The 17,927-nt window shown below is 50.7% G+C and overlaps 4 protein-coding genes across 4 annotated transcripts; 3 read left to right on the forward strand and 1 right to left on the reverse strand.

Moving 5' to 3' along the window:
- Nucleotides 1-869: 869 nt before the first annotated feature.
- BO95DRAFT_461240 (uncharacterized protein) lies at nt 870-1,209 on the forward strand (the record flags this gene model as incomplete). The annotated part of the gene is made up of 2 exons (XM_025588804.1): nt 870-981; nt 1,046-1,209. 2 exons carry the CDS (start codon nt 870-872, stop codon nt 1,207-1,209), a joined length of 276 nt encoding a protein of 91 aa, XP_025444674.1.
- A 6,462-nt stretch (nt 1,210-7,671) lies between these two features.
- Nucleotides 7,672-8,838, reverse strand: BO95DRAFT_429549 (uncharacterized protein; the record flags this gene model as incomplete). Its single annotated transcript, XM_025584894.1, has 2 exons — nt 7,672-8,738; nt 8,769-8,838. The coding sequence occupies 2 exons, from the start codon at nt 8,836-8,838 to the stop codon at nt 7,672-7,674; spliced, it is 1,137 nt and encodes a 378-aa protein (XP_025444675.1).
- A 1,159-nt stretch (nt 8,839-9,997) lies between these two features.
- Nucleotides 9,998-11,145, forward strand: BO95DRAFT_357281 (SDR family NAD(P)-dependent oxidoreductase; the record flags this gene model as incomplete). Its single annotated transcript, XM_025582346.1, has 6 exons — nt 9,998-10,046; nt 10,124-10,484; nt 10,578-10,690; nt 10,751-10,773; nt 10,833-10,885; nt 10,956-11,145. 6 exons carry the CDS (start codon nt 9,998-10,000, stop codon nt 11,143-11,145), a joined length of 789 nt encoding a protein of 262 aa, XP_025444676.1.
- A 5,226-nt stretch (nt 11,146-16,371) lies between these two features.
- BO95DRAFT_58264 (uncharacterized protein) lies at nt 16,372-17,583 on the forward strand. Its single transcript, XM_025592074.1, has 2 exons — nt 16,372-16,404; nt 16,578-17,583. The coding sequence occupies exon 2, from the start codon at nt 16,808-16,810 to the stop codon at nt 17,384-17,386; it is 579 nt and encodes a 192-aa protein (XP_025444677.1). The 5' UTR covers nt 16,372-16,404; nt 16,578-16,807; the 3' UTR covers nt 17,387-17,583.
- Nucleotides 17,584-17,927: the final 344 nt, after the last annotated feature.

Genomic DNA, 17,927 nt, shown 5'->3' on the forward strand with positions numbered 1-17,927 from the left:
AGGAGAGTCAAGACTCAAGACTCAAGAGAGAGGGGGAACACAGAGAGAGGAGGTGCAGTGGAAAAAGGCGGGAAGGCGGCGCCACTCTTGCGCGCATTGGCTACCCGCTGCCACTCGCATCAATCCCCAAGAATGAACATAACAATGCCAAATGACGATAATTAACAACAAATGATACGATAAGTTGGAGAGATAATGTGGACGGGCTTCTCTTGCCTTTTCTAACGAAAAAAAAATATGAAATAAAAATCAAAAAAATAAATCCAACCAAAGGATCCCAATAAATGAAGAAACAAGGTGAAGTAAGAGATGAGTAAGCCAGTCAGGAGACTCAAGAAAAGTGAAGATTACGTCGCAAGATGCCAGATGAAAAGGACCTTCCTCTTCAAACCGTCATTGCGCTTGCGGAGAACAATGGAAAAGAGCATGCAATCACTCTCCAGGGCGCGCTTCTTCAAACAAACGAAGAACTTGAACTTACGTTTTCCTCAAGTCTGTTTGCTGCTTTAATCGCATTAGTAACATGCATCCAGCATGTGGACGATCGGGTTGCGCAGACGGACAGCCAGCAGTCTCAATCGGAAAGATAGAACAAACCAGAGGCCCTGTGCTGGTATTGAACCCCCCGCTCCCTGCACGTCTGATCGATGATAATGATACCACTTTTCATCGGCCAGTCAGAGCCAACTGTGCTTCAAAGACGTCCGAAAACCCTCCCCGAAGACAAAGGAGAGTCGGAGTCAGCCCTGAATGCGGCACCTACCCGATTACTGGATGGAGGCCGCGTTCTTTGTGCTCCAGCCCACGCAGATGATGAATGCACAACTTTCTTTCCTTGTGGCAGCCAGAGCGCACTGGACTTAGCAATGATGGCGTGGATTCGGCCGAGAATTGCGACGTTCGATTCCAGGTTCATCTACCTCGAAGCTGGTCCCAAGGAGCAGCTGCGCGAAAATGGAACCGCGCAATGGAGCCACGAAAGTGATACTATGTGATGTGATAGTTATGATCTGCCGCTGGGCCAACCGCGACCAAAGGCGACTAGTTCGTAAGACAGCCAAGATTGTGAAGCGTAGTGTCTCGCGGGCTAAAGTCACTTCCCGCGCCGCGGGGAAAAAAGATGCGCGGTTGAGGGACTGGGAGCGATGCCACGATGCGAACGGTCGCGTCCGCGTTGACTCTGCACCAGGTGGGAGAAAGGGTGTGTAAGGAGAGTCGAGGGTGTCGCGCACGGTGCAGGTCAACACGAGGTGAGATAAGTGTTGGCCGGAGCAGAAGCGGGTGTGGCTTGGACCGGTGCTGGAATGGAGGAGCACATGCAATTCCACGAAACAGGAAGCTCGTCTAGGAGCAATTCGCGCCAGCCAGAAAGGGGACTGAACAAATCGGCAGAATCAACAACAACAACGCCAGATAGGACGGGCAGGGGGTGGGGGGGATGAAAGGTTATCAAAGGGTGCTGCGAACGCGGACGATTGGCAAGCTCCGGCGTGTAAGATCCGAGCCTAACGAAGTCAGCGAGACAGGGTCCGTTACTGTAGTCTCCTCAAGTTAGTTACCGGTAGTAAGTTAGTCAAGCCTTGTCAAGTGTCTGCAAGTGCACCCGGTTCCGCCAACCATGCAATCGTTTTGGATGGTGATGATAACAATCCCAATAACAAGTGATGATAATAAGCCAGGAAATCCCCCGTCGACTAGCTCAGGGATGGATGGCTAGGCAAAATGGAGAGTAGCGACCGTCTTGGACATTGATAAGAGAATCGGAGACGGGGTTGAGGTCAGTCGGCAGCGATGGGGGAGGAGGTATATCTACGCCAGATCACTTTGAAGGTTGTGATCGCATCATCGCTTCTCAGTATTCCAGCTACACTGCATTGTCTCAATGCTGGTAGGTTTCTGTATAGCAGGGTCGAAACACCAAGCTATGTATCTTCTTCCTCTGTCTCTGTCTCCCTTTCCCTCCTTTTTTCTTTTTAGGTCTCTTTGTTCAATTGTTCAACTCTCTTGCTACTACAACGACTACTATTGCCACCTAGCTAGCCTGCCTTTTCCGAAACGACAACTACCCCCAGTACTACTCCGGAGGACTATTCTCCTACAGCCAGTCATCGACCGTGAGAGATTCCCTGTTTGGAGTCTCACGCCTTTCCCCTTCAGGACCAATCACAAGACAGGCGCTTCTCCTCGCTTCTGGTTCGTATGAAGTTCGGATGACCCAGTCGGGCAAGTATCGTCACTGCCTGGGAGCTCATCGGGCCTGCAATGATCGAGCAACCTGGCTAGCGCTTGGCCCTGATCATCGGGGATGGGTATCATGTTCAAACCGAGTGGCGATCCGCCATGGCAAGGTGCTATCATGACCCAGATTGCAGACGGAGCGAGGTTGTAGAGATGAGCCATGCTAGATGGTGATGATGAGAATGCAGAATCGAGCAATGTAAACCATCATTGCCGGGTTTCTCTAATTGAGTTCATCTTTTAGACTTGTGTCACTTTCGTTCTAAGCCTTGTTTCGCGTGCCTTTTGTTCTTTTGGAGAGAATATTTTCAAGAGCTCGTCACAAAAGACTACTGGTCGGAGTGAGAGCTAGCCACCGAGTAGACAGATAGCTAGGTAGTGGCAGTAGTGCGTAGTGCAGACAACGAGCTGCAATCGGAAAAAAACCCGGTCCAGAGTGAGGAAGTCTAGTCAACAAAGGTTTTTTTTTCTTTTTCTTTTTTTCTTTTTCATTTTTGGTTATATTTCACAGCAGGCTGAAGAGTAACTAAAGGGTTTGAAGATGGGATGAATGATGAATGGATGGATCGACTCCAGGAATCCCGTCGTGGCTGAATTGGGATGGCACATCATGGCTGGCACTATGGCAGATGACCCTCTCGGGGCGGTCGGACGGGTCACTTGAGCGGGCACTAAAAAGAGGGGGCGATCAGGGACCGTGCGTGCTTCCGGGAACATTTCTTAGTAGTAGTAGTAGTAGTAGTAGTAGTAATAGTAGTAGTAAACACGAGAGACATACTTTTTGACATAACTACGAGGACATATGGATATACGCACATATGGAAATACTCACCATCCCCGGGCCCACCATGACATAACTTCACATAGCTCCGATAAAGGTTCTCTACTCGAAAGAGGTCATTTGGCTCGTCTTGCGATCACCAAAGAAATACTACAAGCTCATCCGTTCGCACTGCTCGCCTTCGCCTTTCCCTGAAAACCATCCTTGAACCAATGACGAGGATACTCTCACAAGGTATGCAGGCTGCAGGCAACGCAACCTAAAGGGTAAAAAAAAACGTACCACACATCCCCCTCTCGAATCCAGAATGGTAAATGATAACCCAAATCAAGTCTCTCTCCGAGCCAGTCAAGGGATAATGATGACTCAAAGATCTCCGACTTGTTGCGGCAAAAACTCCACCCATGCACGACCGGACCTCCGTGCCGTCGGGCCCAAGCTTCAATCCTCATCTGCACTGAACATTCCATAAGAGCTTGTTGTGAATAGTAACAGACAGATCGAGGGGAGAGCACACCAGGGAAGGCGATCCAATGCTAGCTGAAGGGAAAAGAATCCCGGCAACACAGCATATCGTGCAAGAGAGGTGGGTTGCTGTATCTTCCCTCTCCCCGCAAACGGGGTAGGTCAAGCTTTCTTTCGACCCCAGAGCAACGCAACTCATCCTTGCACAAACAAGAGTGGTCTGAATCAACAACGTACTTCTTGCTCACTGTGCTCTCGAGCAAGCGCCAACGGGGACGCACAACTCCCCAGCCAGAACAGTCTCAGTCCCGATTGGGTGTGCCAAGCGGCCAAGATCTCACCGGCAAGGACGGCGTATGCAAGTCATCAGCAGGACAGTCTCGGTCGACGTCGGCGTTGGAGCTGGACCGTCTGGGCAACTCTCTAGACACAGTCGAGGGCCTCCGCTCTCACTGGATGGGCTCATTTCCGAAGCATCACAGACCCTCTCGTCTTACAGCATGGCCTATCATAGCTAAGGACGGAGTCGGGAGCACTACATCCAAGTTTATTGCGTCTCCATCGTGCTCAAATCTTAATGGACTAGATATCGCGATGTCGTAGACATCATCAATGGTATTCTTTGTCTCGCAGGACTCAAGCTCTGTCGTCACTCAAGTCGAGCACGAGATGAGGCGTGCATGTTGACAACCATCCTAGGGTCAATCCATGCATGGAGGGGCGTATCGACCTCCAGGAATGTCTTTGCGTCCGGTGACCCTTTGGGTTCAGTTCATGTACGCCATTCATCTATGCTCCGGTTGCACATCGACTGCCCGGCTCACTGTTTAAGAATCCTGCAGTATAACATGTATAGCCTCTGAGCATGCCCAGATAGCCGGTTCTGTTTGGTCTGTATCACATTGAATCGTTGTCAGCCATGAACGAACGGTGGCGGATGGCATGCGGTACGACGTAGCACGCCTGGACTTCTTTCCTAACGGGGATCGCCAAAGACCTCATGGATTCTTGTCAGGTCAGGGCAGCAGATTGAGTTCACTTGACGTTCGGTAGTTCAGTTCGAGCATGTCTGTCTTAGCGAAGCTAGTTGTCGGCCAGCAGCTCTCAAGGTCTAGTCTATGGTTGACCATATCAATACTTTTTGGCCTGGTTGGCTATCTCAGTACTTCTTTGGCCTGGTCGACCGTCTCAACACTTGCTTAGTCTCTGGCTATCTGATTAGTATTCCGAGATCGATGCCTCGTAGCGCCAGTAGTGATGGTGTATCTCATGAGGATAGTACTCTGGTTCCAAAACTCCTACAGCTCTTACCATACTGCCTTCTCACGCTGGGTCCAGAAGTATCGATCGCCATTCAGCTACCATGTAGCAGCAGCAGGCCCCAAGTCCTCTCAAGTGAACACTCAACAATCAGAGCCGAACAGTATGAACCAGTAGTATGCATCTCGAATGCCTATACCTATGAGGACACCAAACCCCATTTCCGGCAGAGAAAGCACTAGATCCAACATCACTTAGATCATTGACATTGTCACCTACAAGTATAGCCATCATACGGCCCTTTAGTCCCGATCCACCACCAAACAATCAAGCCCACCCACCTGCAGCACAGTACCTCTCGAAACCACCACCACAAACCAAACCTGCCCACACACCGAGTCCTCTTTCCTTCCTGATCAACTTTCATTCTCAATCAATCACATCAAACCCCGGGGACTCTTCCAGTCACAACGACCACACAACCCGACCTTCACATCAGACCAACTCCCTCTTTTCAAAGCAAAACCATCATAGATCCAACCCTGACCACAAACCCGACCAACAAAACCAACCAACAAAACCAAGCAATCGACCTTTCCTCCAAAAGACATCATTCCCCTCGATCCGCACCAAGCCCTCAATCGAAGAATAATCTCCATTCCTCCCTCCCAGCAAGACCACAAGACCAGATCCTCCAGACCCCAGAAGACGCGTCTCCCCACCGCACCAACCTGTCCCCTCCCCCGGCGCAGCTCTCGCGAGAACAAGAACACGAACCCACTCCATCAGACAATCCATCACAGAGCGGGCGCTATCAACGCTGGATGGGAAGCCAGAGAACGGCAGTTACGCTTCGCGCATCAACCATGAGGCGGGGAGAGAAGAATCCCGCCGTCTTCGAGAAGAAAATATGCTATATCGCTTATCGTCAGGTTCGTGCGGGCGAGGAATGGGGACTCTTACCATTAGGTTCTAGGTAAGACCGCCTCGACAACGGAAGAGACAATCGCGGCCCTCCAGGTGGTATGTGGATTTGCTTGTTCCGAGCGGAGTGTCCGTCCGGGACAGGGGGTAGTATCTTCTCACTAAATGGCGTGTCGATCGATAATCCAAATCGACGGTTGAGCACCGAGTATGGTTGCGAATGCGTCAGGGAGCGGTTCTTCGATCACGAGTGGGTCTACAAGTCTCTTCCTGTTGACAGGAGTGGGAAGAGTAAGCATTTGGCCATTGCATAGCCCCCCCCCCCCCGGTATCATCGACATGCACGTTCCAGTGAACTCCAGGCTCGGCGCTGGGGGCGAGTTCAAGCCCTCGAAGCACAAGAGCCAAGTAGCTCTCCTAACGCTGCATGACGTGAGCGGGACTGTAGTGTCGGAGTCTGCCTCGGATGCTATATACTGCCAGCGCCCTTGCCCAGAGAGAGATCGATCGGCTCCCGCCACCTACCCCAATGACCCGAGAGAAGATCCGATGGAGAAGGGAGTAGGGGGCAGGGTCTCTGCGGCGATGGGTGGGATCGAGCGTTGGAGATGACCGGTCCGCTTGACTACGGGTTGGTAAGCTCATAGGCGCCACTTACTATAAATACCATGCATGCACACCCAGTACTGTACATGCTCCGTGCACCTTGGACTCTCGATTCACAGGTAGGGCGTGTATGATATACATCGGATTCTATGGATGTGATTGTGCAGATGAGTATGTAGCGAATTGATGAAGCTCGGCTCAGGGATGGGCGACATCTTGGATTTCTGGTGGTAGGTTGGTTGATTAGCTAGCTAAAACAAGCGTGAGCGGGGCTGTAGTATTTTGATGGCGTGCGGCAGTCCGTGCGAAGGGCGGCAGAACGGCCTTCTAGAGCAAGCTGTGAGGCTATACAACTGTACAAAAGCATGCCTGGTGAGCCGCCCTGGATCACGTGGTCGGGCTTACTCAGGAATGCTGACAGGGGCGCATCCACTGCGCTCTAGTCGTCAAGGTAGCTAGCTCATCATTCTTCTATCTCTTGAACAGAGCAAGTTACGCTGGAACTCAGAGGGTGAAGTTTCTACCAGTATATCACGAACATATCTTAGCTAAATACTTAGTCGATAGTTATGCGAGGAGAAGGACGAGCTTGTTAGCACTCGGCTATTGTCAGTCTTTTGCTGCCCCACTGCTGGCGGGCGTCCTCGAGGAGGCGGCAGCGATAAAGGAGAAGAGAACGGAGAGAAGACCAACAAGGGGACGGAGATCAACAGCTGCAAGCATCTTGGAGATAGAAAGTTGGAATGCAAGTAAGGTGTGAGTACTGCCTGTCGTTCAAGAGTAACGGGGAAAAAAGACTGCCTGATGGATTAGTGGATGCTAACGGGCGCTGCCTGTCTTGATTATACCCTTGTGTTCTGGCACTTCACTTCGAGAGAACGAACAAGAACAAAGCCATCTTGTCTCACAACCTGTCAAGCCTTCCGGCGCGCAAAAAGCTCGTTTGTACAGAGACGTCGACAGGCCTGGAATCAGAGTAGTCTTGCCTTTGCGGGGGGAAAAAAAGGAAAGGAAAGGAAAAAGGCTCCGTGACAGTGCTGGTGGCACGGTTTGCATTCTTGGGGAGATCAAAGGTACTCTTTGATTAAACTTGCCAATAGTAGAGCTATGAGGGAAATGCACGAGAACGCTCAGGTGACGAAGTATTCTCATACCCAGAATTCTGTGCTGCTTGTTGTATTACCATTTGACTGAACTCCCGACAGCAAGGACACATTCTGACCTATGAAGAAAGGCTGCATACACCATGCGTTGGTATATGCCTGGACTTCATAGACAGTGCCCTTGGGACTATGATCTAGCAAAATCTTTTGGTAGGAATTCGCATCATTCACGTAGACGAGGGAGCCTTGTTTTTATGTATCTGCGCTAGAAGGACAGACAGACCATAGACTGCTTTATTCCAGGTCCGCGGAGTTGTACTCGATGTCGAGCATCTTTAACCACGACACAAACTCCTTAAGACCTGCTGGGTGAATACGTTCTCCCTCCGGGGGTGGAAGCTCACCGCGTCTCTTCATGTTGATGCATAGCTCGTACAGATACTTGTGGTAGTCGCTATCCATCTGCTTCCTCCGGGTACGGCGATTCGGATAAGGCTTCTGGTTGTCATACTCCGGCGAAACCTCCTGCCACAGGGCCGTCAACGTGCGCCAAGGCTCCGACAGCTCCGTGATATCCACATTCATCTGGTACCGCACCAGCAAAATCATGTATTTATGCGGCCTGGGAGCGCTTTCCCAGCGCACGCCCATGACTTCACCATCAGTGTTCGCGGCGGGCAAGTTGCGGAGAATCCGCAGCTGGTGGACCTCCACCCAGCGGGCCAATTGAGGAATCTTCACGGGATGAAAGGCCGCGTGATCAGACTGACGCCCCCGGGTCCACTTGCTATCGCAGTGGGAAAACAACCGAATGCGGTCGTCCGACGTGAGCCGATAGTATGGATCATCGCGAGGGGGAGCGCCAATGGGTGGGATGGGAAATGTCGGGAAAAGCCGCGGCATGCGGTAGAGATGAATAGCACGTGTCGGTGTGTAACCTATCGCTCGAGGGTTTCGGTTAGCCGAGTCAAAGCTCAAGTGGAAGTGATAGTCCGGTATATGGAAATCGACACTGTAGGGGCATGGATCGAGCTCTCCCAAAGGGTCGGGTTCGGGATCGTCGAAATTGTGCAACAACCCGCGTTTGCCGAGTCTTTCGTATTCGCTCCGATGTGGACATTGCAAAAACCCAGCCTGCGTAAAGACTTTTATTGCCTCGGTGATATGCTCATCGGGGAACACCCAGTCACGTTCCGTAGCCTCCTGCAACGGTGCCCCATAGATAGAGAGCGCATCGCATCCACACATGAAGTTAGGGATCTTGCTTAGATCGAGGATGCGAGCCACATGGGAATCCACAATTTGATCACCAAGATCACGGCGAGGTTCACGCTGCGCTTCGAAAATCTCGGTGGGAAATACTCTCAGCCATGTTTCAAGGAGTTACTTACGTTCGCCAATGCTTTCGAAACAGATATAGCACTCGCAAAAGGTAGAATCCCGTCGACTTGCTAGAAACATCAGGGTCAGGGTGTCTTGGGAGACAAGACGGTGTTTATGTAGACTTCCTCTGCCGCTTGGATCAACTCGCTCGAGAACTGTTTACAGACTGGGATTTCAGCAGAAGGGCATGCCTCATTTGTCTTGGATTCTGCTCCAACTAAATAACATGGGTCCCGCTACATACATTGTACAAGTCCTGGTGGTGCTTGAATTGAAAATGTGGCTGTGTACATTCAGTCCATTGTACGAGACTTTAACATCTCCTTTTCAGACCTGGCGACTTGGAGAAAAACAGCCATACCTGCATCATGTCCCTTTTTGTGTCTTGTGATAAACCTTTGGCCTGCGAGCTTTACCCAGCCCTCAGTTTCTATACCCATAGACTTTCTTTTTCTTCTCGTCTGAGTTGGCGTTTGAGATCAACAATCTGCAGCCTTTCGCCAGCTAGGGCTCCAACAACATACGCCTGCGTCAATCTTCGATGGCAAAAGAGAATAATCAAATCTTTCAAGATCCAAGGGCAGTCTCTGAAAACATCGTTAACTACTGCTGGAGCTGTCAAGTCAAAATGAATTCAACCACGTCCGGTGAGTCACCCACGGTTCCTTGCCTTGTGCTCTTTCAACTTATGGCGGGATCTTCCATCCATAATACATAACTAATTATTGAGCACATCTCTTATTTGCATTCTAGCCACCAGTAGCTTGTCTTAGACTCCGATAGTTACCAGATTGGAAGCTTACCCGAAGGTCATACATTACCTAGCATACAGTTCAGCGCTTATGCTACCTATAACGAGACCGATTTCTTTGGTCGACATATCATCCCTCGAAGATACCTAGTAGTGACGGCAGAAAAATGGACTAATCGGCTGCATGCACGTAGTTGGGCCGACGTGCGCTCAGGTACCTTATAATTTAGTATGTACTGTAAGTTACAGTACACCGCCAAGTCTTCTCAGCCCGGGAAGTCAGTTGGTCCGAACAGAGGGTCGGTAGGAATAGTGTAAAGTGGATGCATGTATACTACTATCTTGTTTTTATTTTCCCCTCTCTCCTCCCCCTCTCACCACACACCTTCTCTATTTTCCACCGCACGTATGACTTCGGAAAGCAAGGGTCTTGAGGTCGAGACAAATGATTCCTTCCATGAGCTGAACCCAACAGTAACATCCATCATGTCGTACCAAGTAGAAGGAACCGCCCTGATCACCGGAGCTGGCTCGGGTAAGAGAGAAAGCTTACTGACCATGTGCTCCGATTTCTGGAAGCGAACTGGCCCCCAAGACTGACTCTACAGGCAGGTGTCGGAGAGCAGACAGCCCTGCACCTCGCAGCGAACGGCATTTCAGCACTGACCTTAGTGGATATCGATCCGTCGGGCCTGGACCACGTGCACCAGGCCTTGCAAGCAAGCCACCCGACTGTGCAGGTGCTTATCGTGCCGGCGGATGTGACCGATGAAGCAGCCGTTGAGGCCGCCTTCCAAGAGACGGTGGCCGCGTTCCAGAGAGTGGACATTGTCATCAACGCGGCTGGCGTTGGCCAGCCCTTCCAGTCAACGCCCGACCTGAGCAAGGAGGACTGGGAGAAAGTCATTCGAGTTAACCTGACCGGGGTATGGCTATGCCAAAGGGCTGCTATCCGGCAGATGCTTGCGCAAGAGTATAGTTTCTTCTCCCGTCTACCCCAGGTTCCCATTCACTGCCCCTGAAGGGCTTGCCTGAATTCTGCATGGCCTGACTTGTGCGATGGCAGACCCCGTAATGTCCGCCAAGGCCGAGGCGTCATCGTCAATGTCGCATCGGCCTTGGGACTTACGACGCCGTCGACTGTGCTCCCCACTACAGCTTATGTGTCTTCCAAACATGGTAGGGGTCCCTGTGACTAACGATATATGCATGGAAAGCCTTTCTGACAATATCATGTAGCTGTTATGGGATTGACGAAATCGGTCAGTATACTCCCTTTGCTCATGAAGAACGGTCCACACTGATCATCAACACCTTGAAGGATGCCAAAATCTACGCCGCAGAGGGAATCCGTATAAATGCAGTGTGTCCAGGGTGTGTATATTGATCTAGGACTTTTGTAACTACTTTCTCCAGATTGCCTCCGATACTGACCTGATCGCAGCTGGTTTCGCACCTCATTGATTCAGTCAGAGCTGGACTCCGGCGAGCTGTCTGCAGAGATCCTCAGCGCCCCGGTGCAGAGAGTAGCGGAGACTGAGGAGATCGCGAGCGCCATCTTATTCTTGGCATCGCCAATGAGCAGTTTTGTCTATGGGACCGGCCTCATGGTTGATGGGGGGTACAGCTTGTGACCAGTCGGGCTGTAGCAGAATACAGCGGCTTGGGTGTGGAGAAACATCGGGTTAAGACTTGCGGATGATGATCTCGGTTAGCGCTCTGTGTTTTCAAGGTGATAAAGACCTTTTATTTCTTTTCTGGGAAGCGAGCTAATCTCAATTCTCCAATCAAGCATCTTATTACCCAAGCACCTCAAGCACTCCTGTCCTACTCAAGCAGTCATCCATATCTCTTATCCAAAACCCTGCTCATGAAATTTCCCCAAGATCCTCAATATCTTCAGAGCCAACCATAACCATCGCTTCATGTCTCTCTCTACATGATATCTCATTGTAGATTTGGCCCGACAAGAGCACCTCGCGGGACATAAGGTTGGAACTGGAATTTCTCCCCATCCGCGTATCGCGCCGACAAAAGGAACTATATCGCGGCCCGATCCCCGCCCGCCCCGCTTTTCTTCCGAAACCACACTCATCTCATCTTTCTCATCCTAACGTCTCAACCAATCACCATCTTCTGCCACTACAATAAGCATGAGCTAACATGCCAAGCACGAACAGTTCCCTCGGGGTCCAAAAAGTCGGTATCAACTGACTAGGAGGTATGTCACTAAGTACTAGCCCAAACATACATGCAAGTCAACATATGCAACAAACTATTGAATCTCTGTTCCAGCATTTTAGAGCCAGTGCCCTCTCCCTTGGGGACTGTCTTATCCAGCATCGAATGCTAAAGTGTATCTACCTCGCCCGGTCCTAAACCTAAGATACGACTTCCAGTCTCCCGAGTCACTAGAATAAAGAATGAACGAGAATGGGCAATTTGACTGAATCGAGGCCAAACGGCCGGGTGATAATTCATACTCACGCCAGGACTTCACGCGCACGACATCTTCTCCCCTGCGCCCTTCCTATCTCCTTACAGAATAAACAAAGCCATGTTCTCGGACCCTTTGCCCTTGTTGCTTGCATTCCTCATGCTCTGATGACGATGCCCCCCAGAAAATATCACCTCAAAACCTAGCCCTCTCAGCGCCTAGTCGTCTCACGCACGCTCCAGGCGGATCATCGAGCTTCCGGCGCGGCATATAATGGAGGGTGCAAATCGAAGAAGGCATGAAAACCTTTGCTCGAATTGACCTCAGACGTTACTAGAAATCATAAAACCACGAGATAAAAACATGAAATGCCCACCCCCCCTTCCAAAAGAGGAACAGAAAAAGGAAGTCGAATGTTGAGCTGAACCCTGTCGGAAGAGCAACCACTCATTCAAAGCTACGTGCTTACCTATCTATGAACAAGGTCTCCAGTACCATTGTCCTAGTAACGTATTTTTCTCATCTCCTCGCAAATATGAACTTACCCCTTCTTCGTCGAGGCCAAACTGCAAGCCTTGAGCTCTGTATGAATATCTTCAGCTCCGATAAGAACCTCCCACTTACCATCTTTCCATAATCTTGTACAAGTGAGGAAATAATGCTCGACATGCAACGAACAAGACCCTTTGAGAGCTGCATACATACTAAGTATACCCAAGCTGAGACGGCAGAGCCATGTGCACAGGGCACTATACCCACAATCTAGATTCCCCTCTTTGCACCAAAGTACAAGACTCAAGACACTCAGAGAGTCTATTTACGATACTAACTCAATCCCAGCAAGAAACCCTACCCAGTAAACACCCAGACTGCCAAATTCATTCGCCAATCGAACGCCAAGGGATCATGGCAACAAGGCCAAGGGTCCAAGCCACTGCACTGCATCCAAAACCACACCACCACGCGCGCATCGCACCCAATCACATCCCCCTCAAAGACACGATTCCATCCAGCACACAGATCGACAATGATAAGCGGGGGTCTAGAAAGGCCCTTCCCCATCCCCTCATCCCCTCATCATTGATAACAAACCTGCTTTACTCGAAACACGATCAACTGCTCTAGAATAGATCGACACAGACAATGGAAACCTTCATCTCGCCAAACTTGTTCTAGCCCGCGCCGCTCCGGCAGAAACCTGGAGGCGAGGGAAAATCCTCGAATAACAAGTAACTATGTGCCATCAAACTCGCCAATCCTTCTACTCATAAGTAGGATTTCTCTGTCCGCCCGCCCCGGGGGAATGAGGGGGAGGGTCCTACGGACTTATGCTCTTTCCGCCTTCGGGTAGTTTGACTCCCATCCATCCCGGATAAAGGCATTGTTCTAAGATACCCTGATATGAGGACTATGTTGAATGACTGGACAGAGGCTGTGGCGGCGGCAGCGGCAGCAGCAGCAGCAGCAGCAGCAGCAACCCGCCCGTGGTCTCAGGCCCCCTTCCCTGTCCACTACTGTACATCTGTGATGCCTTGTGATTCGGTGGGTGATGAACCATACGGAGGATCTGGAGGGGCCCGGCTTTTCATTAATCTACTAAGTATGTACAGACGGTAGAGTTGGGCGCCCAAGACCATGACCACGACCAAAACCGAGCTGCGGGGACCGACCGTAAGATCGAATCGAATCGGGAGCACACGATCGAATCGAATTAATTCAGGGTTCTTCGTGATCGAATTGCACGGCACGCCATAACATACAGTAAACTACTGGACGTAAAAAAAGTATACCTGCAGCCACACATGGATGGATGGCGTGGGCGGCTTGTACTGTATGAAGAAGAACGCTGCAGTTACCGTACGGCCGCCGGGAGACGGATGATGGGCTCTGGACACTTCGTGTGGCTTTTTCGGTCCCAGTTAAGTGAACTAGGCTATCACCGAAAGATGAGGTGGATGGCGGATGTAGCGTGTCCCGAATGAGTCGTAGTGCTCTACTTTTGTTGCGATGCTGTGATCAAGGCATTGTCGTCGGAGGACTCCGGACATAGTTGGCAGAAACATCGGGTCTGGTCGGGTTCTGCGGTTTGATGCAGTGCTGGCTGCCTGAGTGTCCCCGTAAATCCAGCGCAGTTGTTACACCAGTCAGCGCCCACGAGCTGATCCAGGACGACTCCCAGTGGTGGGAAAAATGCCACGGGAAGGCATGGAAGACATCCTGGCATGAGTAGCCGGTGTCACTCAGTAACACCCTAGTTTACTTACGTGGTCTATTCGAACTCGATCCAGGCTAGGCCAGGCCAGACCGGGTCAATTACGGGAATCTTAGTTTGATACCGGGCATTACGGGGGAGGGCCATTGTGGTCTATCTATCTCACGATGGAGACTAATTTCTCCGTGGCTTGCGACTGCACACTCAAGACGCCAGCTAACAGCCAAAGAACCAAAGAAATCCAATCGCCATGCTCGGTTTCCAAGGCAAATGGCGTGAACAAACACAAAAAGGATGTGTCCATGATAGATAACATGGTATGCCGTCATCACTGCGCTTGATGTCCATCATCAACCATGAGATCTGACATTCGACATTCGACATTCGACATCGACATCGCAAAGTCACCCCATACTCTGCTGTCACACACCCCTTCCCTTCGAGGTTTCCCACCCTCTCTTTCTTGTCTCTCTCCGGATCGCATTCCCCAGAACCCACTCCAACCGAAGGGAATGCTTCCAGTCCAATCGCTCTGGAACCGGACGGAACCATTGGAGAGTCAAACCAAATACCAAAAAGTCCAAAAGTCGATCCACGAAAAACCTACTGATTAACCTTAAGGTTCGCCTCCCGAGTCTCCCGAGTCATTGTCATGTTGTCAATCATGAACAATGAATGAGATCATGTTTTCGTAACCCCGGGGGCAGGGGGGGCTGAATACATTCGGAAAATGTTTACTGCGCCGACCGTAGGAGAACTTTTTTGACATCATGCTTGTTGTGGTGTGATGAATCGGGTTAGGTGACTTTTTGGCTCATTCTTTTCTTGGCGGCCTTTTGGGAGAAAAGGAAAGGAAGATTAGTCACGCGCCACTGATCGGCTTCCATAGAGCAGAAAACCGATCCCGCGTCGTTCATCATTGACTCGGGCGATATTGCTGTTGCTAAGCAAATTTAGTAATCTATTTGGAAAGGGGGAATAGGAAAGTGCAGCGAAAGGGGAAAGAAACAGGATAAAAAAAAAAAAAAAACCCAAGATGCGCGTACCTGACTACGAGTCGAGGGGCACTCCGAAACTACCTAGTCCCCAACCCCGCCAGGTTTATTAGGAGGAAAAAGCGCCGAAGGAACAGCACAGAGCAAGTGTTAAGGTTCTAGGTCGTTATAGAATCACCTGGACACTGGATTTTTGCTCTCCCTTCCCCAATTCCCACATGCACACCGGCGAGCGTTTCCCCTGCAACCCTAAGCGCACAGGGCACTGAGGGTTGCTCTAGGGTCGATCTGGATTAGTGTTACTGTCTTTAGCAAGGGGCACTAGTCCTCTTTCAGATCACGACCCCGCAGATTTGAGCCAATCACGCGGACGGCCACGCATATCCCTTGCTGCTTGTTCAGGCATTCTAAAGTTCTGGAGCTGCACATGGGACAGGGTCAATGGCCGTTGGAAAACCGACCTGCTTACCCCTCATTTTCGTGGGTTTGTTATCGAGATGGGAGATATGGGCTTTTCACGAAATATAGATGAGAGACAATCAGAAGAAAGGGGTCGTGAGAGGTTGACATAATTGGAAAAAAAAAACTCAGCGGAAGCCCACTCCCGGAAACGCGCGCGCCCACAGCCAACTCACTTTTTCTTACTAAGGCAGAGAACCTCGCTCCAGTTCCCAAGCCTGACCAGACTCGCTCGCCGGTGTCGAACATTCCATGGATTGCCGTCGGACCCGGACCCACTACAAAGGTCAGCTGCCCGACCATTTTTGTAAGGTGGAGTCAAGTCGAGGCCCTTTTTTGACTCTTTTTTTTTTCTCTGCTGCTTTCCCCGGTAACAAGGGCTGGAGAGCAGTAAAGATCATCCGAATGCTGACTGTACATCATACATACCTTTTTCCATGTGGGAAGACGTGCGCGTTCCCTTTTTCGCCTCCTCCCAACTGGGTTTTACTCATACTCTCTGCCGTCCAGATTTAATCTCTGTCGCTCACCACGACTTTCAATCATCACCCGATGGAGGGAATCGATAGCATGATGACTGTAGCGAATGTAGGCAGGGAAACAATACATATCCTTTCGTACAGAAAACGTGGTGGCTTGATACATACAATAGTGTGGTGCACAGGTAAATAGGCGCGTGGTGTAACGAGTCTAGACCCGGGGATCTTCCGCTTGCAGAATCTGCCAGATCAGATGGTCACGACTCACCAACCCGGATTTCTCTTTTCGGAGTTCCGTCACCACTATTGTGGTAATTTTCCCACTGTGCAGTGCGCTGCTGGGCGCGGTTCCTCCCTCCCCCCCCCCCTCCCCTCCCCTCCAGCTCCTCCAGAACCCTCTGCCGACTCCCCTCCGCCATATTTCTTCTCTCTACCTCCCCCTCTCCTCTTTCAGGCTCTTCTTATTTTTCCTTCTTCTCTCCAGATCTTCACTCCAGATCACTCAAAAGTCAATCGTCGCGCCTTCAAGCCACTCTCCTCCTAGGCATTGTATCCACATCTACTACGCTGCACTCGCACGCGCGACTAGCACTTAATCACATTCTCCAAGTAATTGAGTCACATCTTGACACTCCCACCTAGGGAGTATTCATCCAAAGTGATCTTGAATCATCCTCATCATCATACCTGTTATATCAACCATTCGTCAACACGATGGCGGTTACAACCATCGATATCATCCCTAAGACTTCTTCCTCTCCGCTCTCCTCCAACAACCCTTCCATGAATAAGCGCTGGCCCCCTCTCGCCGACAAGACCTCCCTCCCCTACAAGCTCACCACCCTGTCGCGTCAGAAACTGGCCCGCGAGGCTACTGCTCCCGACCCGGACATCCGTCGCTGCCTTGGCCACTTCCGCCTGCACTGCCGGTCCATGGAATGGGCGCAGAAGGATATGTCGACGCGCATCAACTCGTTCGAGATGGAGGACGACGAGTCCGAGGATGAGGAGGACCGGGACGATGAGAACAAGAAGCTGCCCGACGACCGCAAGGACGAAGATCAGACCTTGATCAAGCCAGCCTCGACTGAGCCTGCCGACAAGGCTACCTCCGAATTGGAGACCACCACAGTCCACGTGAGCTTCCACGTCTCGGCACCCCCCGCCGCCGAAAAGGAGAAGGAGAAGGAAGGACTTCTCGAGAAGGGCCGCAACTGCTTGGAAAAGACGGTGCAAAGGAAACACTTCTGGCCTTCGCCGGGGCAATGCCTGCCTGTTCGGATTGCAGGTTGATTTTCCACGACGCCATCAATTACTCAACTCATCTCTCAACTCATTTGACACCTCGACATCCTATCTTCAAAACAGCTCACCTCTTCTCCTACAAAACATGTCTCAAATCCGACCAAACAAAACCTCAAAACCCCACCACCAACCCACCTCAATCTACCACCTCTCTAATCTCTAATTATGACGCCACGAAGCCACGATTTTCATTTTTTTCCTTTCAACCTGTTACCACCACCATCTATTCATCTATACATATAACCAGCGGAGTTCGAATTTCGATCATCATTTCTTTTTCTTGTGGACAGGTTCCATTACTAGCTTGGCGTTGGTGTGCAGAGCTACTTACATGATCAACGGTGTTAATCGCAAGAAAGGATCGGAGCACAGCGAACTGGGATGCGGCCAGACAGCACAGAGCATTGGATATGGATTGGGAATGTATTTACATATTTTTTTTGTCTATCAAAAAGTCAAATCTCTAGATCAAAACATCACAAAATGAACAACAAAATGAAAAAACAAGTCAAACAAACTGGTCCCTCCA

This window comes from Aspergillus brunneoviolaceus, assembly GCF_003184695.1.
Source record: "Aspergillus brunneoviolaceus CBS 621.78 unplaced genomic scaffold BO95scaffold_16, whole genome shotgun sequence".
Classification (NCBI taxonomy): Eukaryota; Fungi; Ascomycota; class Eurotiomycetes; order Eurotiales; family Aspergillaceae; genus Aspergillus; species Aspergillus brunneoviolaceus.